The sequence below is a fragment of the Mustela erminea genome, chromosome 4 (assembly GCF_009829155.1).
Source record: "Mustela erminea isolate mMusErm1 chromosome 4, mMusErm1.Pri, whole genome shotgun sequence".
NCBI classification, from domain to species: domain Eukaryota; kingdom Metazoa; phylum Chordata; class Mammalia; order Carnivora; family Mustelidae; genus Mustela; species Mustela erminea.
This window is the reverse complement of record NC_045617.1, coordinates 42,922,231-42,940,306: the sequence shown is the minus strand read 5'-3', so window position 1 is coordinate 42,940,306 and position 18,076 is coordinate 42,922,231. Positions and strand designations below refer to the sequence as shown.

General features: G+C 39.4%; 1 protein-coding gene and 1 pseudogene across 5 annotated transcripts in view; one reads left to right on the top strand and one right to left on the bottom strand.

The window, feature by feature from the left end:
• Positions 1-1,050: 1,050 nt before the first annotated feature.
• CFAP206 (cilia and flagella associated protein 206) overlaps positions 1,051-18,076 on the top strand; it is a 49,670-nt gene continuing 32,644 nt past the window's right edge. For 2 of the 5 annotated variants that reach the window (XM_032339096.1, XM_032339094.1), the window contains exon 1: positions 17,615-17,956. Coding sequence is in view for 2 of the 5 variants with exons in the window: in XM_032339092.1 (XP_032194983.1) it covers positions 17,408-17,513 (106 nt within the window). In the remaining 3 variants the exon portion in view is untranslated. Of the gene's footprint in view, positions 1,208-17,404; positions 17,514-17,614; positions 17,957-18,076 lie in introns of those variants that run through there. The other 3 variants (XM_032339093.1, XM_032339092.1, XM_032339095.1) reach the window with 3 other exon arrangements.
• Positions 14,138-14,452, bottom strand: LOC116587882 (annotated as a pseudogene).

Below are 18,076 nucleotides of genomic sequence, written 5' to 3'. Positions count from 1 at the left end.
ATGGGGAAGTCCATCTTCCTCATTGGATAGTCTTCAGTATTTCTAAACTCCTTTGCAGATGAGCATTCTTCCATAGTAAATGCGAGGTGATAGCGTGGGGAGTAGGCAATGGACTGGTGTTAGTGACCTCAACCAAGTTACTTGACCTCTCTGTGCTTCAGCTTCCTCAGTAATCAAATCTATATAACTCTACCACTCTGAAATGACGTATACAGAGGTGAAATAGGTTAGTATATAAACATACCTGCCACAGCACCGGGCTTATAGATCATTCTCGGGATAAGTTTCTATTGTTACTATAGTATCTTGCCAGACCAGTTTTTGATCAGCCTGACTAATGGAACAAAATGATCTTCTTTCCTGGATCTTCTGACTTCCTGTAAAATTAGTAAACTGTAGTAAAACTCTGGACGTCAGCCCGTAAGATCCCAGCGCTAGGTTAGGCACTGTGAGAATTCCCAAACCATTTTACATGGTTCTTGTCCTCTGGGTGCTTTCAAACACATTGGAAAAGCTGATGTGGGTTTAATGGTGGCTACACTGTAATAGGCTTGATGATGCTGGGCAAAATTTTTTTAGCCTTGCTAGACCTCAATTTCTTCTTTTGCAAAATGGAGATTGTAATAGAAACCACCTCATAGGGTTATTATGAGAACTTAGTAAAATAAAGAACAGGGCAGACATGTGGTAAATGCTGGCTGTTAGCATATGTTATCGTTGGGCAGTGTGTGTGTGGATGATGAAGTGTGGACAGGAGTGGGGACCTGGAGACAGAGCAGAGGTCCCAGGAGAGGCCACCGTGTGCTGGAACAATAACAGAGCCTTCACGAAAGAAGACAGGAGCTGAGGTTGTCGGTTGGGTAGGGTGGGGACAGACAAAGATAAGTTCAGGAAGGAATAGTATTACCAAAAACACTAAGAAGGAAATTGGCAGGGACTTTTGTTATTACAGACTACCTTATTAATTTCAGCATGACAGAACCCTTTTGAGAATTACAATGTGTCCTAAAAGGATTTAAGCACTTACTGAATATATTCGGTCTTGCAAAAGAGACAGGGGATTGTGAGTGACTTCTCCTTGACAGTGATCTCATGTCAGTTTCTTGAATTCTACAGAATTCAAGCTAGCAGGGAGCTGGAGGGGGAAATGGAAGAATTTGTATCTGAAGGACCCTATTCTGACAGCAGATGTCTCCCTTACATACAGGTAAGGAAAGCAGCACTGTGGTAGGAATCATTTCAGTCCTTCTTGTGGCTGCCACATATCGTGTATCATGGGGGCTGAGTTGGGAAATAATCCTTTGCATTGATTTTTTGTGTGTGAAAGATGATATTAATGCAGCAGAGGAGCCTCCTTCTTAGGATCTATGCTCACCTCTGAGGGTCACACCCTTGGTTATTGTTCTTTCTGGGAATGAGAGTCAAACACTTGGCAGGACTTATTCCCTTAATTCCCTCAGAGAGGTTGCTGTTCAGCCTTAACAGTGCCTCACTTACACACGCTGTAGACAGCACAAATTGGGGCTTCCAACCATTCCAACATGGGAGTATGGTTTTAGTGACAGCACTGATCAGACAGACACCGGGAAGTTTTCATTTCACCCTTTCTTGATACTTAGACTCCACAGACTTCAGCTGCAGCTTACTCCATGGCAGAAGGAATAGAACTAGTCTCTTTTTCTGCCCAGTGGACCTCCTGAAATCCATGCTTGGTAAACTCCGCTCCAACCTGGCCAGCTTGGCACATTTTCCCTGTACCATTTCTCTGCATCAATCTGACCTTTGCTAGTGTCATCTGCTCGGGGTACTGCTGGAGAAGGTATGCAAATGGAGCACATGTTGGTCTGGTTGTTGCAGATTTAAAGTTAACAGGATTATAGTGTTGGGAGATTACCTAGAAGTGACCTCTCTGCTTCCAACTCCTCCTTTTATGGTTTTCTAAAACGCGGAAACAAGAAAGGTTACCTGGTCTTTCAATTCCACCTTTGCCTCCGTAGGCCAGCTTAAGTCTCCCTTTCTGGCACATGCACTGTTGACTCTCTTATTTATTCTGATGGCTGCACCCAGAATGTTCTGTGTAAGGTAGGCGGGGGCAGCAACACACTGGAAGGAGCTGAGGGCTTGTCTTGAAGTTGTATCCACATAGCACATTGCTCTGTCTACTTAGATGTCTTTTGAGGGGGGAAGTAAGGCGAATCTAGTGCTATTGTCCCCAAGCCAGTCCTTGGCTCCACTACCGTGCTGTGCTGCTCAGCCTCCCTGCCCAACATGATAATTGCGAAGTTTGTTTCAATGAGATGGAGAAAGTGAGGCTGGAGTGTCGGGAAGCAGGCACGTCCTCACCACGGCACGCTCTGTTCTCACCCTTTCAGCCTTTTCAGTCCTTAGCCTTTATGGAATCATAAAACTCTCTGAGGATCTGGTATTTCTCTCTCCAGAAAAAAAAATGCCCATGGGAACAACACTTTGAAGATAGTATCAGGTTCACACAGCCTTAGAAGCTCCCTATGTGCCTCTGATTAAAACTCTGTCTTAGAAAAAGAGATACTTCTCCTCAAAAACACCCACCACTTTACCTGCTATATCACATTCTTTCTCTTTATGAGTTTTTTCCCTACAATAATTGTTTAGCACTTCCTCTTTTTTTTTTTAAAGATTTATTTATTTGAGAGAGTGCACAAGTGAGCATGTGCATATGAGTGGGGGGAGGGATGGAGAGAGAGAATCCTCAAGCCGACTCCCCACTGAGCGCAGAGCCCGAAGTGGGGCTCTACCCCACCACCCTGAGATCACGATTAGAGCCAAAAGCAAGAGTGAGATGACAGGCCCCCCACTGTTCACACTTCTTAACTTCTACAGCCTTGTTCCACAATCTCTCCCGAGGGCTTTCTGTACGTCAAATAATTTAATCATCACAAGAAACATACAGTGGGTAGGCATTATTGCCCACATTAGAAAAGTAAGACTCATGGAGTTTAAGTAACTTTTCCAAGATCACACAGCTGTTCATGTCCAAAGCCTCAATCAATTTATTCAGTCAATTTATATGTTTCTTTTCGGGAATACTCAGTGTGTGTAGGTTTAGAAGAGTAGATGTGTTTAGAAGAGTAGATGTTATCTGAAAAGGCTGTGTATTGATTTCCTTAGGGGTAGAGTAACAACTTAACATGAATTATTTTCAGGAAGTACTATGATTAATGTCATAATAAAGCATTTCTCTGAAAATAATGGAGCTCGGTATTACCATTACTACTATTCAACATCTAACCAGAAGTCCAGATTCGCATAGCAAGAGATGAAAAGACGTGAAAAGTAAATGGAAGAACTGACAGTCACTGACTTTCGGACTTGCTACAGGGCTACTGCAGACAAGATAGTGTGGTACTGGTCACAGAATAAACAAGCAGAGCAGTGGAATAGAATAGAGAGACCTTACAGTTACAGGAAACTGATCTTTGACCAAAGGAGCCAAGGCAATTCGAAGGAGAAGGATAATATTTTCAAAAAATATTCTGGGATTCTGATGGATTCCTGTCTCACGTTGAGGTCTTTTATCCATTTTGAGTTTATCTTTGGTGTAAGAGAATGGTCAAGTTTCATTCTTTTACATATAGCTGTCCAGTTTTCCCAGCACCATTTATTGAAGAGACTGTCTTTTTTTCCACTGTATATTTTTTCCTTTTTTGTCGAAGATTAATTGACCATAGAGTTGAGGGTCCATATCTGGGCTCTCTACTCTGTTCCCCTGGTCTATGTGTCTGTTTTTATGCCAGTACCATGCTGTCTTGGTGATCACAGCTTTGTAATAAAGCTTGAAATCAGATAATGTGATGCCCCCAGTTTTATTTTTGTTTTTCAACATTTCCTTAGCTACTCGGGGTCTCTTCTGATTCCATACAAATTTTTGGATTATTTGCTCCACCTCTTTGAAGAATACTGGTAGAATTTTGATCGGAATGGCATTAAAAGACCTCAACGTCAGACAGGAATCCATCAGAATCCTAGAGGAGAACATAGGCAGTAATCTCTTCGATATCAGCCACAGCAACTTCTTTCAAGATATGTCTCCAAAGGCAAAGGAAACAAAAGCGAAAATAAACTTTTGGGACTTCATCAAAATCAAAAGCTTCTGCACAGCAAAGGAAACAGTCAAAAAAACAAAGAGGCAACCCACGGAAAGGGAGAAGATACTTGCAAATGACAGTACAGACAAAAGGTTGATACCCAGGATCTGTAAAGAACTCCCGAAACTCAACACACACAAAACAGACATATCAAAAAATGGGCAGAAGATATGAAGAGACACTTCTCCAATAAAGACCTACAAATGGCTATCAGACACATGAAAAAATGTTCATCATCACTAGCCATCAGGGAGATTCAAATTAAAACCACATTGAGATATCACCTTACACCAGTTAGAATGGCCAAAATTAACAAGACAGGAAACAACATGTGTTGGAGGGGATGTGGAGAAAGGGGAACCCTCTTACACTTTTGGTGGGAATGCAAGTTGGTGCAGCCTCTTTGGAGAACAGTGTGGAGATTCCTCAAGAAATTAAAAATAGAACTTCCCTATGACCCTGCAATTGCACTCCTGGATATTTACCCCAAAGATACAGATGTAGTGAAAAGAAGGGCCATCTGTACCCCAATGTTTATAGCAGCAATGGCCAAGGTTGCCAAACTGTGGAAAGGACCAAGATGCCCTTTAACAGACGAATGGATAAGGAAAATGTGGTCCATATACACTATGGAGTATTATGCCTCCATCAGAAAGGATGAATACCCAACTTTTGTAGCAACATGGACAGGATTGGAAGAGATTATGCTGAGTGAAATAAGTCAAGCAGAGAGAAGTCAATTATCATATAGTTTCACTTATTTGTAGAGCATAACAAATAGCATGGAGGACATGGGGAGTTAGGAGAAGGGAGTTGGGGTAAATTGGAAGGGGAGGTGAATCATGAGAGACTATGGACTCTGAAAAACAATCTGAGGGGTTTGAAGTGGCGGGAGGGGGTGGGAGATTGGGGTACCAGGTGGTGGGTATTATGGAGGGGACGGACTGCATGGAGCACTGGGTGTGGTGAGAAAATAATGAATACTGCTATGCTGAAAATAAATTAAAAAAATATTCTGGGATAACCAGACACTGGGAACTGAAAAACAAATGAATAAACACAGACCTTAAACCTGTCACAAAAATGAACTCAAAACGGACGATATGTCTAACTGTACAAAACTGTAAGACCCCCTGGAAGATAACACTAGAAAAAAACCTAAGTGCCCTTGGTTTGGCGATAACTTTTTATTTTTTAATTTAACTTTGTCTTTTGAGTAGACGCCATTCCCAATGTGGGGCTTAAACTCATGAACCCGAGATTGAGAGTCGCACACTCTACTGACTGACCAGCCAGGTGCTCTGTGTTTGGCAATAACTTTTTAAATAAAGCACCAAAATCACAACCATGAAAGAAAAATATTGGTTAAGTTGGACTTCATTAAAATTAAAAACTCTGTTCTCAAAAGAGCTACTTAAGAGAATGAAAAGACAAACAAGAGACTGGAAGAATCTTGGCAAAACACATATCTGATAAGGGACTATTTCTCAAAATAACCAAAGAACTCTTGAAAACCAACAGCAAGAAAACAAACAACTCGATTTTTTAAATGGGCAAAAAATAGACTCCTCACCAAAACAGATACACAGATAACAAGCTTGAAAAGATGTTTAGCATCACATGTCATTAGGGAGTTGCAAAATTAAAGCAATGAGATACTACTACACACCTATTAGAATGGCAAAGATCCAAAATACTGACAATATCAAACACAGATAAGGGTTTGAAGCACATGGAACTCTCACTGTTGCTGGCAAGAATGCAAAATGAGTTAGCCACCTTGGAAGATAGTTGAACAGTGTTTTAGAAAGTTAAACCTACTCTTATAATATGACTCAGTAATTGCACTCTTTAGTATTTATCCGTAGGAGTGGGAAACTTATGTGCTCACAAAAACCTGCACCATTGTGTTTATAGCAGCTTTATTCACAATTGCCAAAACATGGAAGCAACCAAGACATCCTTCAATGGATGAATAAATAAGTTGTGACACATCCAAGCAATGAAATTTTATTCAACACTAAAAAGAAATCAAGCTATCAAACCAGGAAAAGACATGGGCGAAACTCAAATGCATATTGTTAAATGAAAGAAGCCTGTCTGAAAAAACCTACATACCATAAGACATTCTTGTAAAGCTAATACTAGGGAGACAGAAAAAGGTCAGTGGTTGCTAAGGTTTGGGGGGAGGAGGAAGGAATTGGGGAAGGAGGAGAAGTATGTATAGGTGGAACACTTGGGAGTTTAAGAGCAGTCAAACTATTCTATATGATACTGTAATGGTGGATACCTATCATTATATATTTGTCAAAAACAGAGTATACAACACAATAAACCCTAATATAAACTATGGACTTTAATTAATAATATTGTATCATATGGACTCATCAGGTGTAACAAATGTACCACACTAATGCAAGGGTAGAAGAAACTGGGGAGAAGGGTAAGAGGATAAATGAGAACTCTATGCTAAATTTTTCTGTAAACCTAATACTGTTCTTTTCAAAAGATCTACCTTCCTGGGGCACCAAGGTGGCTCAGTTGGTTAAGTGTTTGCCTTCAGTTTAGGTCATGATCCATAGGTCTTGGGATCAAGTCCCAACTCAGTCTCCATGCTCAGTAGGGGAGGCTGCCTTTCCTTCTCCATCTGCCTCTCTCCCACCTCATTCTCTCTCTCACTGTTTCTCAAATATATAAATAAATTCTTTAAAACAAATGTAAATAGACTCATGTGGTTGGTGGCTACCATACTGAAAAGTGCAGGTCTAGTGATAAAGAGGCAAGATCAAGGAGGAACTTGCATCCCATGCAAGGGGAGTTGAATTTTCTTCTGTAAGTAATGGGAAGTCTTCAAGGGAATACACGTAGGGATTTTATGTAGGGATTTATATGATCAGCTTTGCCTCTGGGAGTGGAGTAGGCTGGAAGCAGAGGAAACCTTCGAGAGATTCTAGTAGCAGGCCTCAGTTAGAACATAGTAGTAGAGTGAATATGAGATGTGCTGCTAAAAAAGAAAAAAAAAAGGTGACTGGATTGGCTTAGGACAGATCTGAGTGTGAAGCACTAGGGGGAGGGAGAAGCAGGGTTACCCAAAGCAGGTTTGGGGCTGCTTAAATCATTGGGCCTGCTATTAAGTCAAAGACAATTCATCCCAATAAAGAATGCAGAGAGAGGGGCTGGTTTGGAGAGCAGATTGGTGTCAGAGCTAATGAGGTTGGTGTGGAGAGAGAAATCCAGGTGATACATGGCTACTTGCAGTGTGCCCAGAGGAATTGGCAGGCCAGCCTTCCCCGTCAGAGAGACTAATGAAGTGAAATAATCTGATGGCTCTTAGCCCTTTATTTGGTCATAAGAGGACAGCTGCTTAAAGTGGAATGTAGCTCTTTTATAATTTCAGCAATCCTGGAAGGGGGTCCAAAAGATTCCCTCCTCACAAAAATGAGAACTTACGGTCTACCGTAAGAAAGAACCATGATGGCCTCCACTTACTTTATAGAGGCTTTAATTTGATTATAATAGAATTCACTGACTTAATTTTTATTCATTTTATGTTCTTATAATATTGATTCTTTTGTAATACATGAAAGCACAGAACCTCATGTTTGGGTGTCTGCAGTAAAAATTTCAAATTCTCCCTGGGTTTTTTTTAATCTTAATTTAATTTTTTTTTTCAGTGTTCTAAGATTCATTGTTTATGCACCACACCCAGTGCTCCATGCAATATGGGCCCTCCTTAATACCCACCACCAGGCTCACCCAACCACTCATCCCCCTCCCTTCCAAAACCCTCAGTTTGTTTCTCAGAGTCCACAGTCTCTCATGTTTCATCCCCCCCCCCACCATTTCCCTCAGTTCACTTTTCCTTTCCTTCTCCTAATGTCCTCCATGTTATTCCTCATACTTCACAAGTAAGTGAAACCATAAGATACTTGACCCTCTCTGCTTGACTTATTTCACTCAGCATAATCTCTTCCAGTCCCATCCATGTTGATACAAAAGGGGGGTATTCATCCTTTCTGATGGAGGCATAATACTCCATTGTATATGTGGACCACATCTTCTTTATCCATCTGTCTGTTGAAGGGTATCTTGGCTCTTTCCACAGTTTGGTGACTGTGCCCATTGCTGCTATGAACATTGGGGTACAGATGGCCCTTCTTTTCACTACATCTGTATCTTTGGGGTAAGCACCCAGTAGTGCAATTGCAGGGTCATAGGATATCTCTATTTTTAATTTTTTGAGGAATCTCCACACTGTTTTCCAAAGTAGCTGCATCAACTTGCATTTCCATCAACAGTGTAAGAGTTTTTCCACATTCTCTCTAACACTTGTTTTTTGCTATCTTGTTGGTTTTGGCCATTTTAACTGGTATAAGGTAGTATCTCAGTGTGGTTTTGATTTGAATTTCCCTGATGGCTAGTGATGATGAACATTTTCTCATGTGTATGTTAGCCATTTTTATGTCTTCTTTGGAGAAGTGTCTTCTGCCCATTTTCTGATGTGATTATCTGTTTTTAGGTGTTGAGTTTGAGGAGTTCTTTATAGGTCTTGGATATCAGCCCTTTGCCTGTAGTGTCATTTCTGAATATCTTCTCCCATTCCATGGGTTGCCTTTTAATTTTGTTGACTCTTTCCTCTGTTGTACAGAAGCTTTTCATCTTGATGAAGTCCCAAAAGTTCATTTTCACTTTTGTTTCCTTTGCTTCTGGAGACATGTCTTGAAAGAAGTTGCTGTGGCCAATGTTGAAGAGGTTACTGCCTATGTTTGATAGATTCCTGCTTCATGTTGAGGTCTTTTATCCATTTTGAGTTTATCTTTGTGTATGGTGTAAGAGAATGTTTGAGTTTTGTTCTTCTGCACATAGCTGTCCAATTTTCCCAGTACCATTTGTTGAAGAGACTGTCTTTTTTCCAGTGGATTTTTTTCTTCTTTGTCAAAGATTATTTAACCGTAAAGTTGAGGGTTCATATCAGGGTTCTCTACTCTGTCCCATTGGTCTATGTGTCTGTTTTTGTGCCAATGCCATGCTGTCTTGGTGATTACAGATTTGTAGTAAAGCTTGAAATCAGGGAATATGATGCCCCCAGCTTTGTTTTTCTTTTTGAACAGTTCCTTAGTGATTTGGGGTCTTTTCTGGTTCCATACAAATTTTGGGATTGTTTGTTCTAGCACTTTGAGAAATGTCAGTGGAATTTTGATTGGGATGGCATTGAAAGTATAGATTGCTCTGGGCAGTATAGACATTTTAACAATGTTTATTCTTCTGATCCATGAGCATGGAATGGTCTTCCATATTTTTGTGTCTTCTTCCATATCTTTCATGAGTGTTCTGTAGTTCCTCGAGTACAGATCCTTTACCTCTTTGGTTAAGTTTATTCCCAGGTACCTTATGGTTCTTGGTGTTATAGTAAATGGAATTGCTTCTCTAATTTCCCTTTCTATATTTTCATTGTTAGTGTATAAGAAAGCAACTAATTTCTGTACATTGATTTTATATTCTGCCACATTACTGAATTGCTATAAGAGTTCTTGGGGGGTGAAGTCTTTTGGGTTTTCCATATAAAGTATCATATCATCTGAGAAAAGAGAGAGTTTGACTTCTTCTTTGCCAATTTGAATACATTTTATTTCTTTTTGTCTTATTGCTGTTGCTAGGACTTCTAGTACTATGTTAAACAACAGTGGCAAGAGTGGGTATCCTTGTGCTCCTGATCTCAATGGGAAGGCTGTCAGTTTTCTAACATTGAGGATGATATACACTGTGGGTTTTTCATAGATAGATTTTATGAGTTTGAGGAATGTTCCCTCTCTCCTTATACTTTGAAGAGTTTTAATCAGGAATAGATGCTGTATCTTGTCAAATGCTTTTTCTGGATCAATTGAGAGAACCTGTCTCTTCTCTTACTGATTTGCTCTATCACATTGATTGATTTGCTAATATTGAACCACCTTGCGTCCCATGGATAAATCCCACCTGGTCATGGTGGATAATCTTTTTAATGTACTTTGGATCCTGTTAGCCAGGATCTTGTTGAGAATTTTTGCATCCATATTCATCAGAGATATTGGTCTGAAATTCTCCTTTTCGGTGGAGTCTTTGCCTGCTTTGGGGATCAGGGTAATGCCGGCTTCATAAAAAAGAGTCTGGAAGTTTTCTTTATGTTTCTATTTTTTGAAATAGCTTCAGGAGAATAGGTATTATTTCTTCTTTGAATGGTTGGTAGAATTCTCCAAGGAATCCATCAGGTCCTGGGGTCTTGTTTTTTTGGGAGGTTTTTGATCCCTGCTTCAATCTCGTTACTAGATATTGGTCTATTTGGGTTGTCAATTTCTTTCTCTTTCAGTCTTGGAAGTTTATAGCTTTTCAGGAATACATCCACTTCTAGGTTGCTTAACTTATTCATATAACATATAACTTATTTATATAACTGTTGATAATAATTTCTGATGATTTTTTCTATTTCCTTGGTGTTAGTTGTGATCTCTCCCTTTTCATTCATAATTTTATTAATTTGGGTCCTCTCTCTTTTCTTTTGGATTAATTTGGCCAGTGGCTTATCAATCTTGTTGATTCTTTCAAAGAACCAGCTTCTAGTTTTGTTGATGTGTTCTACTGTATCTTTAGTTTCTATCTCATTGATTCCTGCTCTAATCTTAATTATTTCTCTTCTTGTGCGTGGGGTTGGTTTAATTTGTTGTTGATTTTCTAGTACTTTAAGGTATAAAGAGGGTTGGTGTATTCTGGGTTTTTCAATTTTTTTGAGTGAGGTTTGGATGGCTATGTATTTCCTCCTTAGGACTGCCTTTGCTGTATCCCATAGGTTTTGTACCAATGTGGCTTCATTCTCATTGGTTTCCATGAATTGTTTAAGTTCTTCTCTGATTTCCTGGTTGATCCAAACATTCTTGAGCAGGATGGTCTTTAGCTTCCAAGTGTTCAAATTCTTTCCAAACTTTTTCTTGTGATTGAATCCTAGTTTCAAAGCATTGTGGTCTGAGAATATACAGGGAATAATATCAGTACTTTGGTATAGGTTGAGTCCTGATTTGTGACCCAGGATGTGATCTGTTCTGGAGAAAGTTCCATGTGTGCTCAAGAAGAATGAGTATTCTGTTGTTTTAGGGTGGAATGTTCTGTATATATCTATGAGGTACATTTGGTCCAATGTGTCATTCAAAGCTCTAGTTTCTTTATTGATTTTCTGCTTGGATGATCTATTACTGAGAGTGGCATGTTCAGATCTCCTACAACTAATGTATTCATATCAATATGACTCTTCATTTTGTCTAACAGTTGGTTTATGTAGTTGGCTGCTCCCATGTCGGGGGCACAAATATTTACAATTGTTAGATCTTCTTGGTGGATAGACCCTTTAAGGATGATGTAGTGTCCTGCTTCATCTTTGACTACACTCTTTAGCTTAAAATCTAATTTATCTGATATGAGAATTGCTACCCCAGCTTTCTTTTGAGGCCCATTTGCATGTAAGATGGTTCTCCATCCCTTCACTTTCAGTCTGGATGTATCTTTAGGTTCAAAGTGTGTTTCTTGTAGACAGCATGTGGACAGATCCTGTCGTTTTATCCAGTCTGCACCCCTGTGCCTTTTTATGGGAGCATTTAGGCCATTAATACTGAGAGTTCAATTTCTCCTTGATTTAGGAGGTGAAAATCTGATCCTAAGGTTTGTTGTTTCTCTACTGGCTGCGTCATGTGGTGGAGAAAAAGAGGGGAAACAAAGAATAAATATTTTTGCCCATCATTTTTTACCTTTAGAGATAGTTAATAATCATAAAGAAATGTAGATTTTTAAAAATAATCTTATTTGTTTGTTGGATGTATAGTTGACATGCAATATTAGTTTCATGTGTATGACATAATGATTAGACATTATGTATATAGACATATACCTCATGAAATGCTTACCAAGCTACATGCAGTTATCATCTGTCATCATTTGTCATCATGTATTATTGGCTATATTTTCTAGCCTGTACTTTGCATACCTGCATACTTGTGACTTATTTATTTTCTAACTGGAAATTTGTACCTCTTTAGTTCCCTTTACCCACTTCACCCATTCCTCTACCAATCTCCCCTATAACATCCACCAGTTTGTTCTCTGTATCTATGAGTCTATTTCTATTTTGTTTTGTTTTTTTCAATTATTGTTTTTTAGAATCCACATGGAAGTGAAATCATAGTATTTATCTTTCCTGTTGGACTTTTTTCACTTAGTGTAATACCATCTAGGTTGATCTATGTGATTGCAAATGGCAAGGTTTCATTCTTTTTTTTATAGAGTAATAGTTTAATGAGTAATAGTCCATTGTGTGTACATATATACTGCATCTTCATCCGCTCATCTATCCATGGATTCTTGTGTTACTTCCATATCTTGCTTTTGTAAATAAGGCTGCAATAAACATAGGCATGCATATATCTTTTTAAATTAGTGTTTTCACTTTCTTTGAGTAAATAGTCATGAGTAGCATTACATGATCATATGGTATTTCTATTTTTAATTTTCAAAGAAGCCTGTATATAATTTTCCACAGTAGGTGTATCAATTTACATTCCCACCAGCAATGCACAAGTGTTCCCTTTTCTTCCAATCCTTGTATACATGTTTTTTCTTGTCTTTTTGAAACTAGCTGTTCTGACAGGAATGATGTAATATCTCATTGTGATTTTGATTTGCCTTCCCCTGATGATTAGTGAGGTTGGGCATCTTTTCATGTGTCTGTTGGCCATCTTTACATCCTCTTTGGAAAACTGTCTGTTCAGGTTCTCTGTCCATTTCTTAATCAGATTGTTTGTCTTTTTGGCGTTCTGTTGTATATTTTGGATATTAATCCTTTCTCAAACATATCACTTGCAAATATTTTCTCTCATTCAATAGCTTCTCTTTTTGTTTTATTGGTAGTTTCCTTCACTGTGCAAAAGCTTCCTAGTTTGATGTAGTTCCATTGTAGTCCCATTGCTAATTTGAAGTCTGGGAGTGTGATACCTCCAGTTTTGTTCTTCTTTCTCAAGACTGCTTTGGCTTTTTGGAATCTTTAGTAGTTCTACCCAAATTTTAGGATTTTCTGTTCTTGTTCTTGAAAAATAATATTGGTATTTTGATAGGGATTACACTGACTTTGTAGATTGTTTTGGGAAGTACAGATATTTTAATCACACCAGTTCTTTCAGTCCATAAGCATGATGTATACTCCCATTTATTAGTATTGTCTCTGGTTTCTTGCATCAGTGTGCTATGGTTTTCAGAGTACAGATATTTCACCTACTAGGTTAAATTTATTTCTAGGTATTTTATTTTTTTCGATACAATTGTAAATGGAATTGATTTCTTAATTTGTCTTTCTGCTAGTCTGTTATTAGTGTATAGGTATGTAACATATTTTTTGAATATTAATTTTGTATATTACAAATTTACTAAATGTGATTATTAATTCAAATAGTTTCTAGGTAGAGTCTTCAGGGTTTTCTGTATAAGTATCATGTTATCTGCAAAAGTGACAGTTTTACTTCTTTCTTACCAATTTGAAAGCATTTTATTCTTGTCTGATTGCTATGGCTAGTGGTGAGAGTGGATGTCCTTGTCTTGTTTCTAATGTTAGAGAAAAAGCTTTCAGCTTTTCACCATAGAGAATGACATTAGCTGTGGGTTTGTCATATATGGCTTTTATTATGTTGAATTATGTTCCCTCAACACACTTCACTGAGAGTTTTATCATGAATGGATGCTGAATTTTGTCAAATGTTTTTTCTGTATCTATAGCGATGATCATATGATTTCTTTTGGATGAACAAAATAAAACTTTATTTCTGCTTCAGTGGTTGTACAATAAGGGGCAGAGGATAGAATGAAGAAAAAAATATCCTGGGATCACATTTTTCAGCACAAGCTTTATAAGGGGGAAAAAAAAAAACGTATTTTCCTATATTGTACTCAGCACAGCAAAGCCCAAGCTGTGATGCCATTGTACTTAATCCTTACTGGAGGCCTCAGGCTTTGCAACTTAGCACATTCTCCAGGGCTCTGATCACCTGAGCAGCACTGAAGTTGTCCAAAGAGACATTCTTCTCTTGGCCACATGCATTGTGGCTCCAGAACTTGTGCTGCACCTTGTGTATTAGGATGGGCAGGTCTGGGTTTGCCTTTCAGCTCCATATTGTGTTTCTCGGTAAACTCCCTGACACCCTGACTGCCAAGAAAGCACTGGCAAAGTGGATACCAATTTCTTGCAGGTCCAGGTTGGCCCGGATCCCTTGACTTGCTTCAGCTACCAATATCTCTGCTGGGACCCAACCCCTGATCATATGATTTTTTACCCTTTATTTTGATAATGGAGTGTATCAAGTTGGCTGATTTGCAGATATTAAACCATCCTTGCATCTCTGGAATAAATTTCACTTAATCATGGTGAATCATCCTTTTAATGTATGGATGGATTTGATACGCTAATATTTTCTTGAGATCTTTTGCATCTATGTTTATCAGAGATACTAGCCTGTAATTTTCTTTTTCTTTCTTTCTTTCTTTCTCTCTTTCTTTTCTTCTTCTTCTTCTTCTTCTTCTTCTTCTTCTTCTTCTTCTTTTTGGTAGTGTCTTTATCTGGCTTTGGTATCTGGGTAATGCTGGCCTTGTAGCATAAATTTGGAACTTTTCCTTCCTCTTCAATTTTTTGGAATAGTTTGGGAAGGATAGGTATTAACTCTTCTTTAAATGTTTGGTTGAATTCACCTGTGAAACTATCTGGTCCTGAACCTTTGTGTGTTTCTTGATTACAAGTTCAATTTCATTACTAGCAATTGGTTTGTTCAAAGTTTTTATTTCTTCCTAACTCAATCTTAAAAGATTATGTATTTATAAGAATTTATCATTTGGGGGCATGGTGCCTGGGTGGTTCAGTCAGTTAAGTGTTCAACTCTTGATTCCAGCTCAGGTCATGATCTTGCATTCATGGGATCAAGCCCCGTGTTGGCTCTTCCTCAGCATGAAGTCTGCCTCAGATTCTCTGTCCCTCTCCCTCTCACTCATTCTCTATCTCATAGGTAAATTTTAAAATATATAACAAATAAATAAAATCTTAAGAAAAAATAATTTATCCACTTTTTTCCTAGGTGGTCCTCTTTGTTGGCATATAATTTTTCATAGTAGTTTCTTAGAATCTTTTATATTTCTGGGTGTCGGTTGTGATTTCTCTTTCATTTCTGATTTTATTTATTTGAATTCCCCTTTTTTTTCTTGATGAGTGTGGTAAAGAGTTATTGATATTGTTTATCTTTCCAAAGAAACAACTCTAGGTTTCACTGATCTTTTCTTTTTTTTTTTTCTTTTCAGTTTCTATTTCATTTATTTCCACTCTGATCCTTATTATTTCTTTTCTTCTACGAATTTGGAGCTTTGTTCTTCTTTTTCTAGTTTCTTTAATTGTAAGGTTAGATTGTTTGAGATTTTCTCTTGTTTCTTGACATAAAGCCTATATAACTATAAACTTTACTCTTTGATATATTTACTGTGTCTCAAAGCTTTTTTTTTTTTTAAGATTTTATTCATTTATTTGACAGAGAGACAGAGGTCACAAGTAGGCAGAGAGACAGGCAGAGAGAGGGGGAGAAGCACGCTCCGTGTCGTGCAGAGCCCGATGCAGGCCTCAATCCCAGGACCCCGAGATCATGACCTGAGGTGAAGGCAGAGGCTCAACCTACTGAGCCATACAGGTGCCCATTTCAGACCTTTTAAACATCTTCAGTTGTCTTGAGGTATTTTTTAGTTTCCTCTTTTGATTTCGTTGTTGACCCATCAGTTGTTTAGTAGCATGTTATTTAGCTTCTTTCTGTGTGTGTTTTCTTTAGTTTTTTTTTCCTTGTAAATGATTTCTAGTTTTATACCATTGTGGTTGGAAAAGATGCATGATAGGATTACAGTCTTAAATTTATTGAAACTTGTTTTTATCTTAACATATGATCTATTCTGGAGAATGCTCTATGTACACTTGGAAAGAATATATGTTCTTCTGTTTTGGAATGAAATGCTCTGTGTATTTGTTAAGTCTACCTGGTCTAATGTGTCATTCGAAGCCACTGTTTCCTTCTTTTTTTTTAAATTTACTTAAGATTTTATTTATTTGAGAGAGAAAGAGCAAGCATGAGCAGGGGGAGGGGCAAAGGGAGAAGCCCAATGTGAGACTCAATTCCAGGACCCTAAGATTATGACCTGAGCTGAAGGCAGATGCTGAGCCACCCAGGTGCCCAAAACCCCTCTTTTCCTTCCTGATTTTCTGTATGAATGATCTATCCATTGATCTACATTCAGTAGTAGATTTAACTTAACATAAATAAATAAACCATTTTGAACAAAAGTGATTAGATTGGACATCCTTGTATTGTTCCTGATCTTAGAATCCACTTATATTAGGATTCTTTTGATAAATATACTACAGCTCTGCAAAGGTATTTTCCTTATGATTTTATTAATATTTTTTGCTCTAGCTTACTTTATTATAAGAATGTAGTATGTAATATATACAACATGTAAGATGTGTTAATTGATTGTTTATGCTATCGGTAAGCTTCTGGTTGACAGTAGGCTATTAGTAATTAAGTTTTGGGGGATTCAAAGTTATATACCATTTTTCCATGCAGGGGTAGGGGTTGGGGGTGGGGACAGGCAGGCAGGTGTCAGGGCATCTAACCCCCAGGATGTTCAAAGGTCAACTGTATTCCTCTGCTGTTTGAGAAAATTTACTGGCAGTAGCTGGTTTAAAAAGAGAACTTGTTGATACTGGAGAAAAGGAAGAGTTCAGGGGGATGAAGGTTTCTCACTGGCCGAGTTGCAGGGGTAGTCAGTTTCCTATAGGCTACTATCTGCGTATTTCCCTGTTCAGACCTGTAATTGATGATTCTTTCCTTTTGAGGATTCTTTTGTTGGAGTGTGTAATTGACAATTCTTCCTATAATTTAATGTGGAGTGGTAGGGACTCCCCCTTCCAGGCTTCCCTTCCAGCCTCCCAAGTGTGCTTTTAGTGAGGCTCCTCTTTATTAATTTTCTCACAAGTAAATATCATTAAGAAATCTTGTGTTTGACACCCTTAACCACTAACCGGTAGTGAACATGTCTTTCTCTACCTGGGGTTTGGGACCTTCCATTTTTTTGTTCCTGTTTTTTAAAAAAATCTTGCCCATCCTCTGGAGTTTGGGCCCAGCCACGCCTCCCCATGTTGGCCCCGCCCATGCCGGCCCCACCCATTCCGTCCCCAGCGTCCTATCTCCATGGTTACTGGGCCCACGCGGAGAAACGGCCGCCTGCCCCAAGGCAGCGCAAAGCCGGGCCGAGGGAGAGAATCGGAGAGACTGGGCTCTAGCTCTCCAAGCCAAGGTGAGCCCACTCGGGGCTCTGCGCCCTTCCGCCCGAGGTGTACCACGAGAGGAGGGAGCGTGGGGAGAAGGCAGAGCCCCCGTGGCTGGAGACCCCGTGCAGCCTCGGTTGAGACTTAACTGTCGGTCAGAATTCCTTTCTCGGCGCCCACACTGGGCGGAAACAGAGGTGGTTTCCGCCCGGGGGCGCCCAGGTCCGCAGATCGGACCTCCAACTCAATGCTGGGCGCCCTCTCACCGCAAAGGCCAGAAATCCGGAGAGGGGGAGAAGTGGGGTGGAGAAGGGTCCCCAGGGGAGTCCGTAGCGACCCCCTGCGCAGTGCCCGGCCGCGCTCACACGGACGCGAACACACGGACGCGCACCCGCGCGGCTAACACTGAGTACTTGGTGCATGCTGCCGTTTTAAGCGCTTCCTTTTTGCCACGCACTATTTTAACCTCTAGGTATGTAGAACTCAGATCTTGGGACAACTCTGGGGAGAGCGAAGTAGTCATATTCAATTTTTTCAGAGGAAACCGGCTCACAGAGAGGGGATCAAAATACCCAGGGTCTCAGCTAGAAAA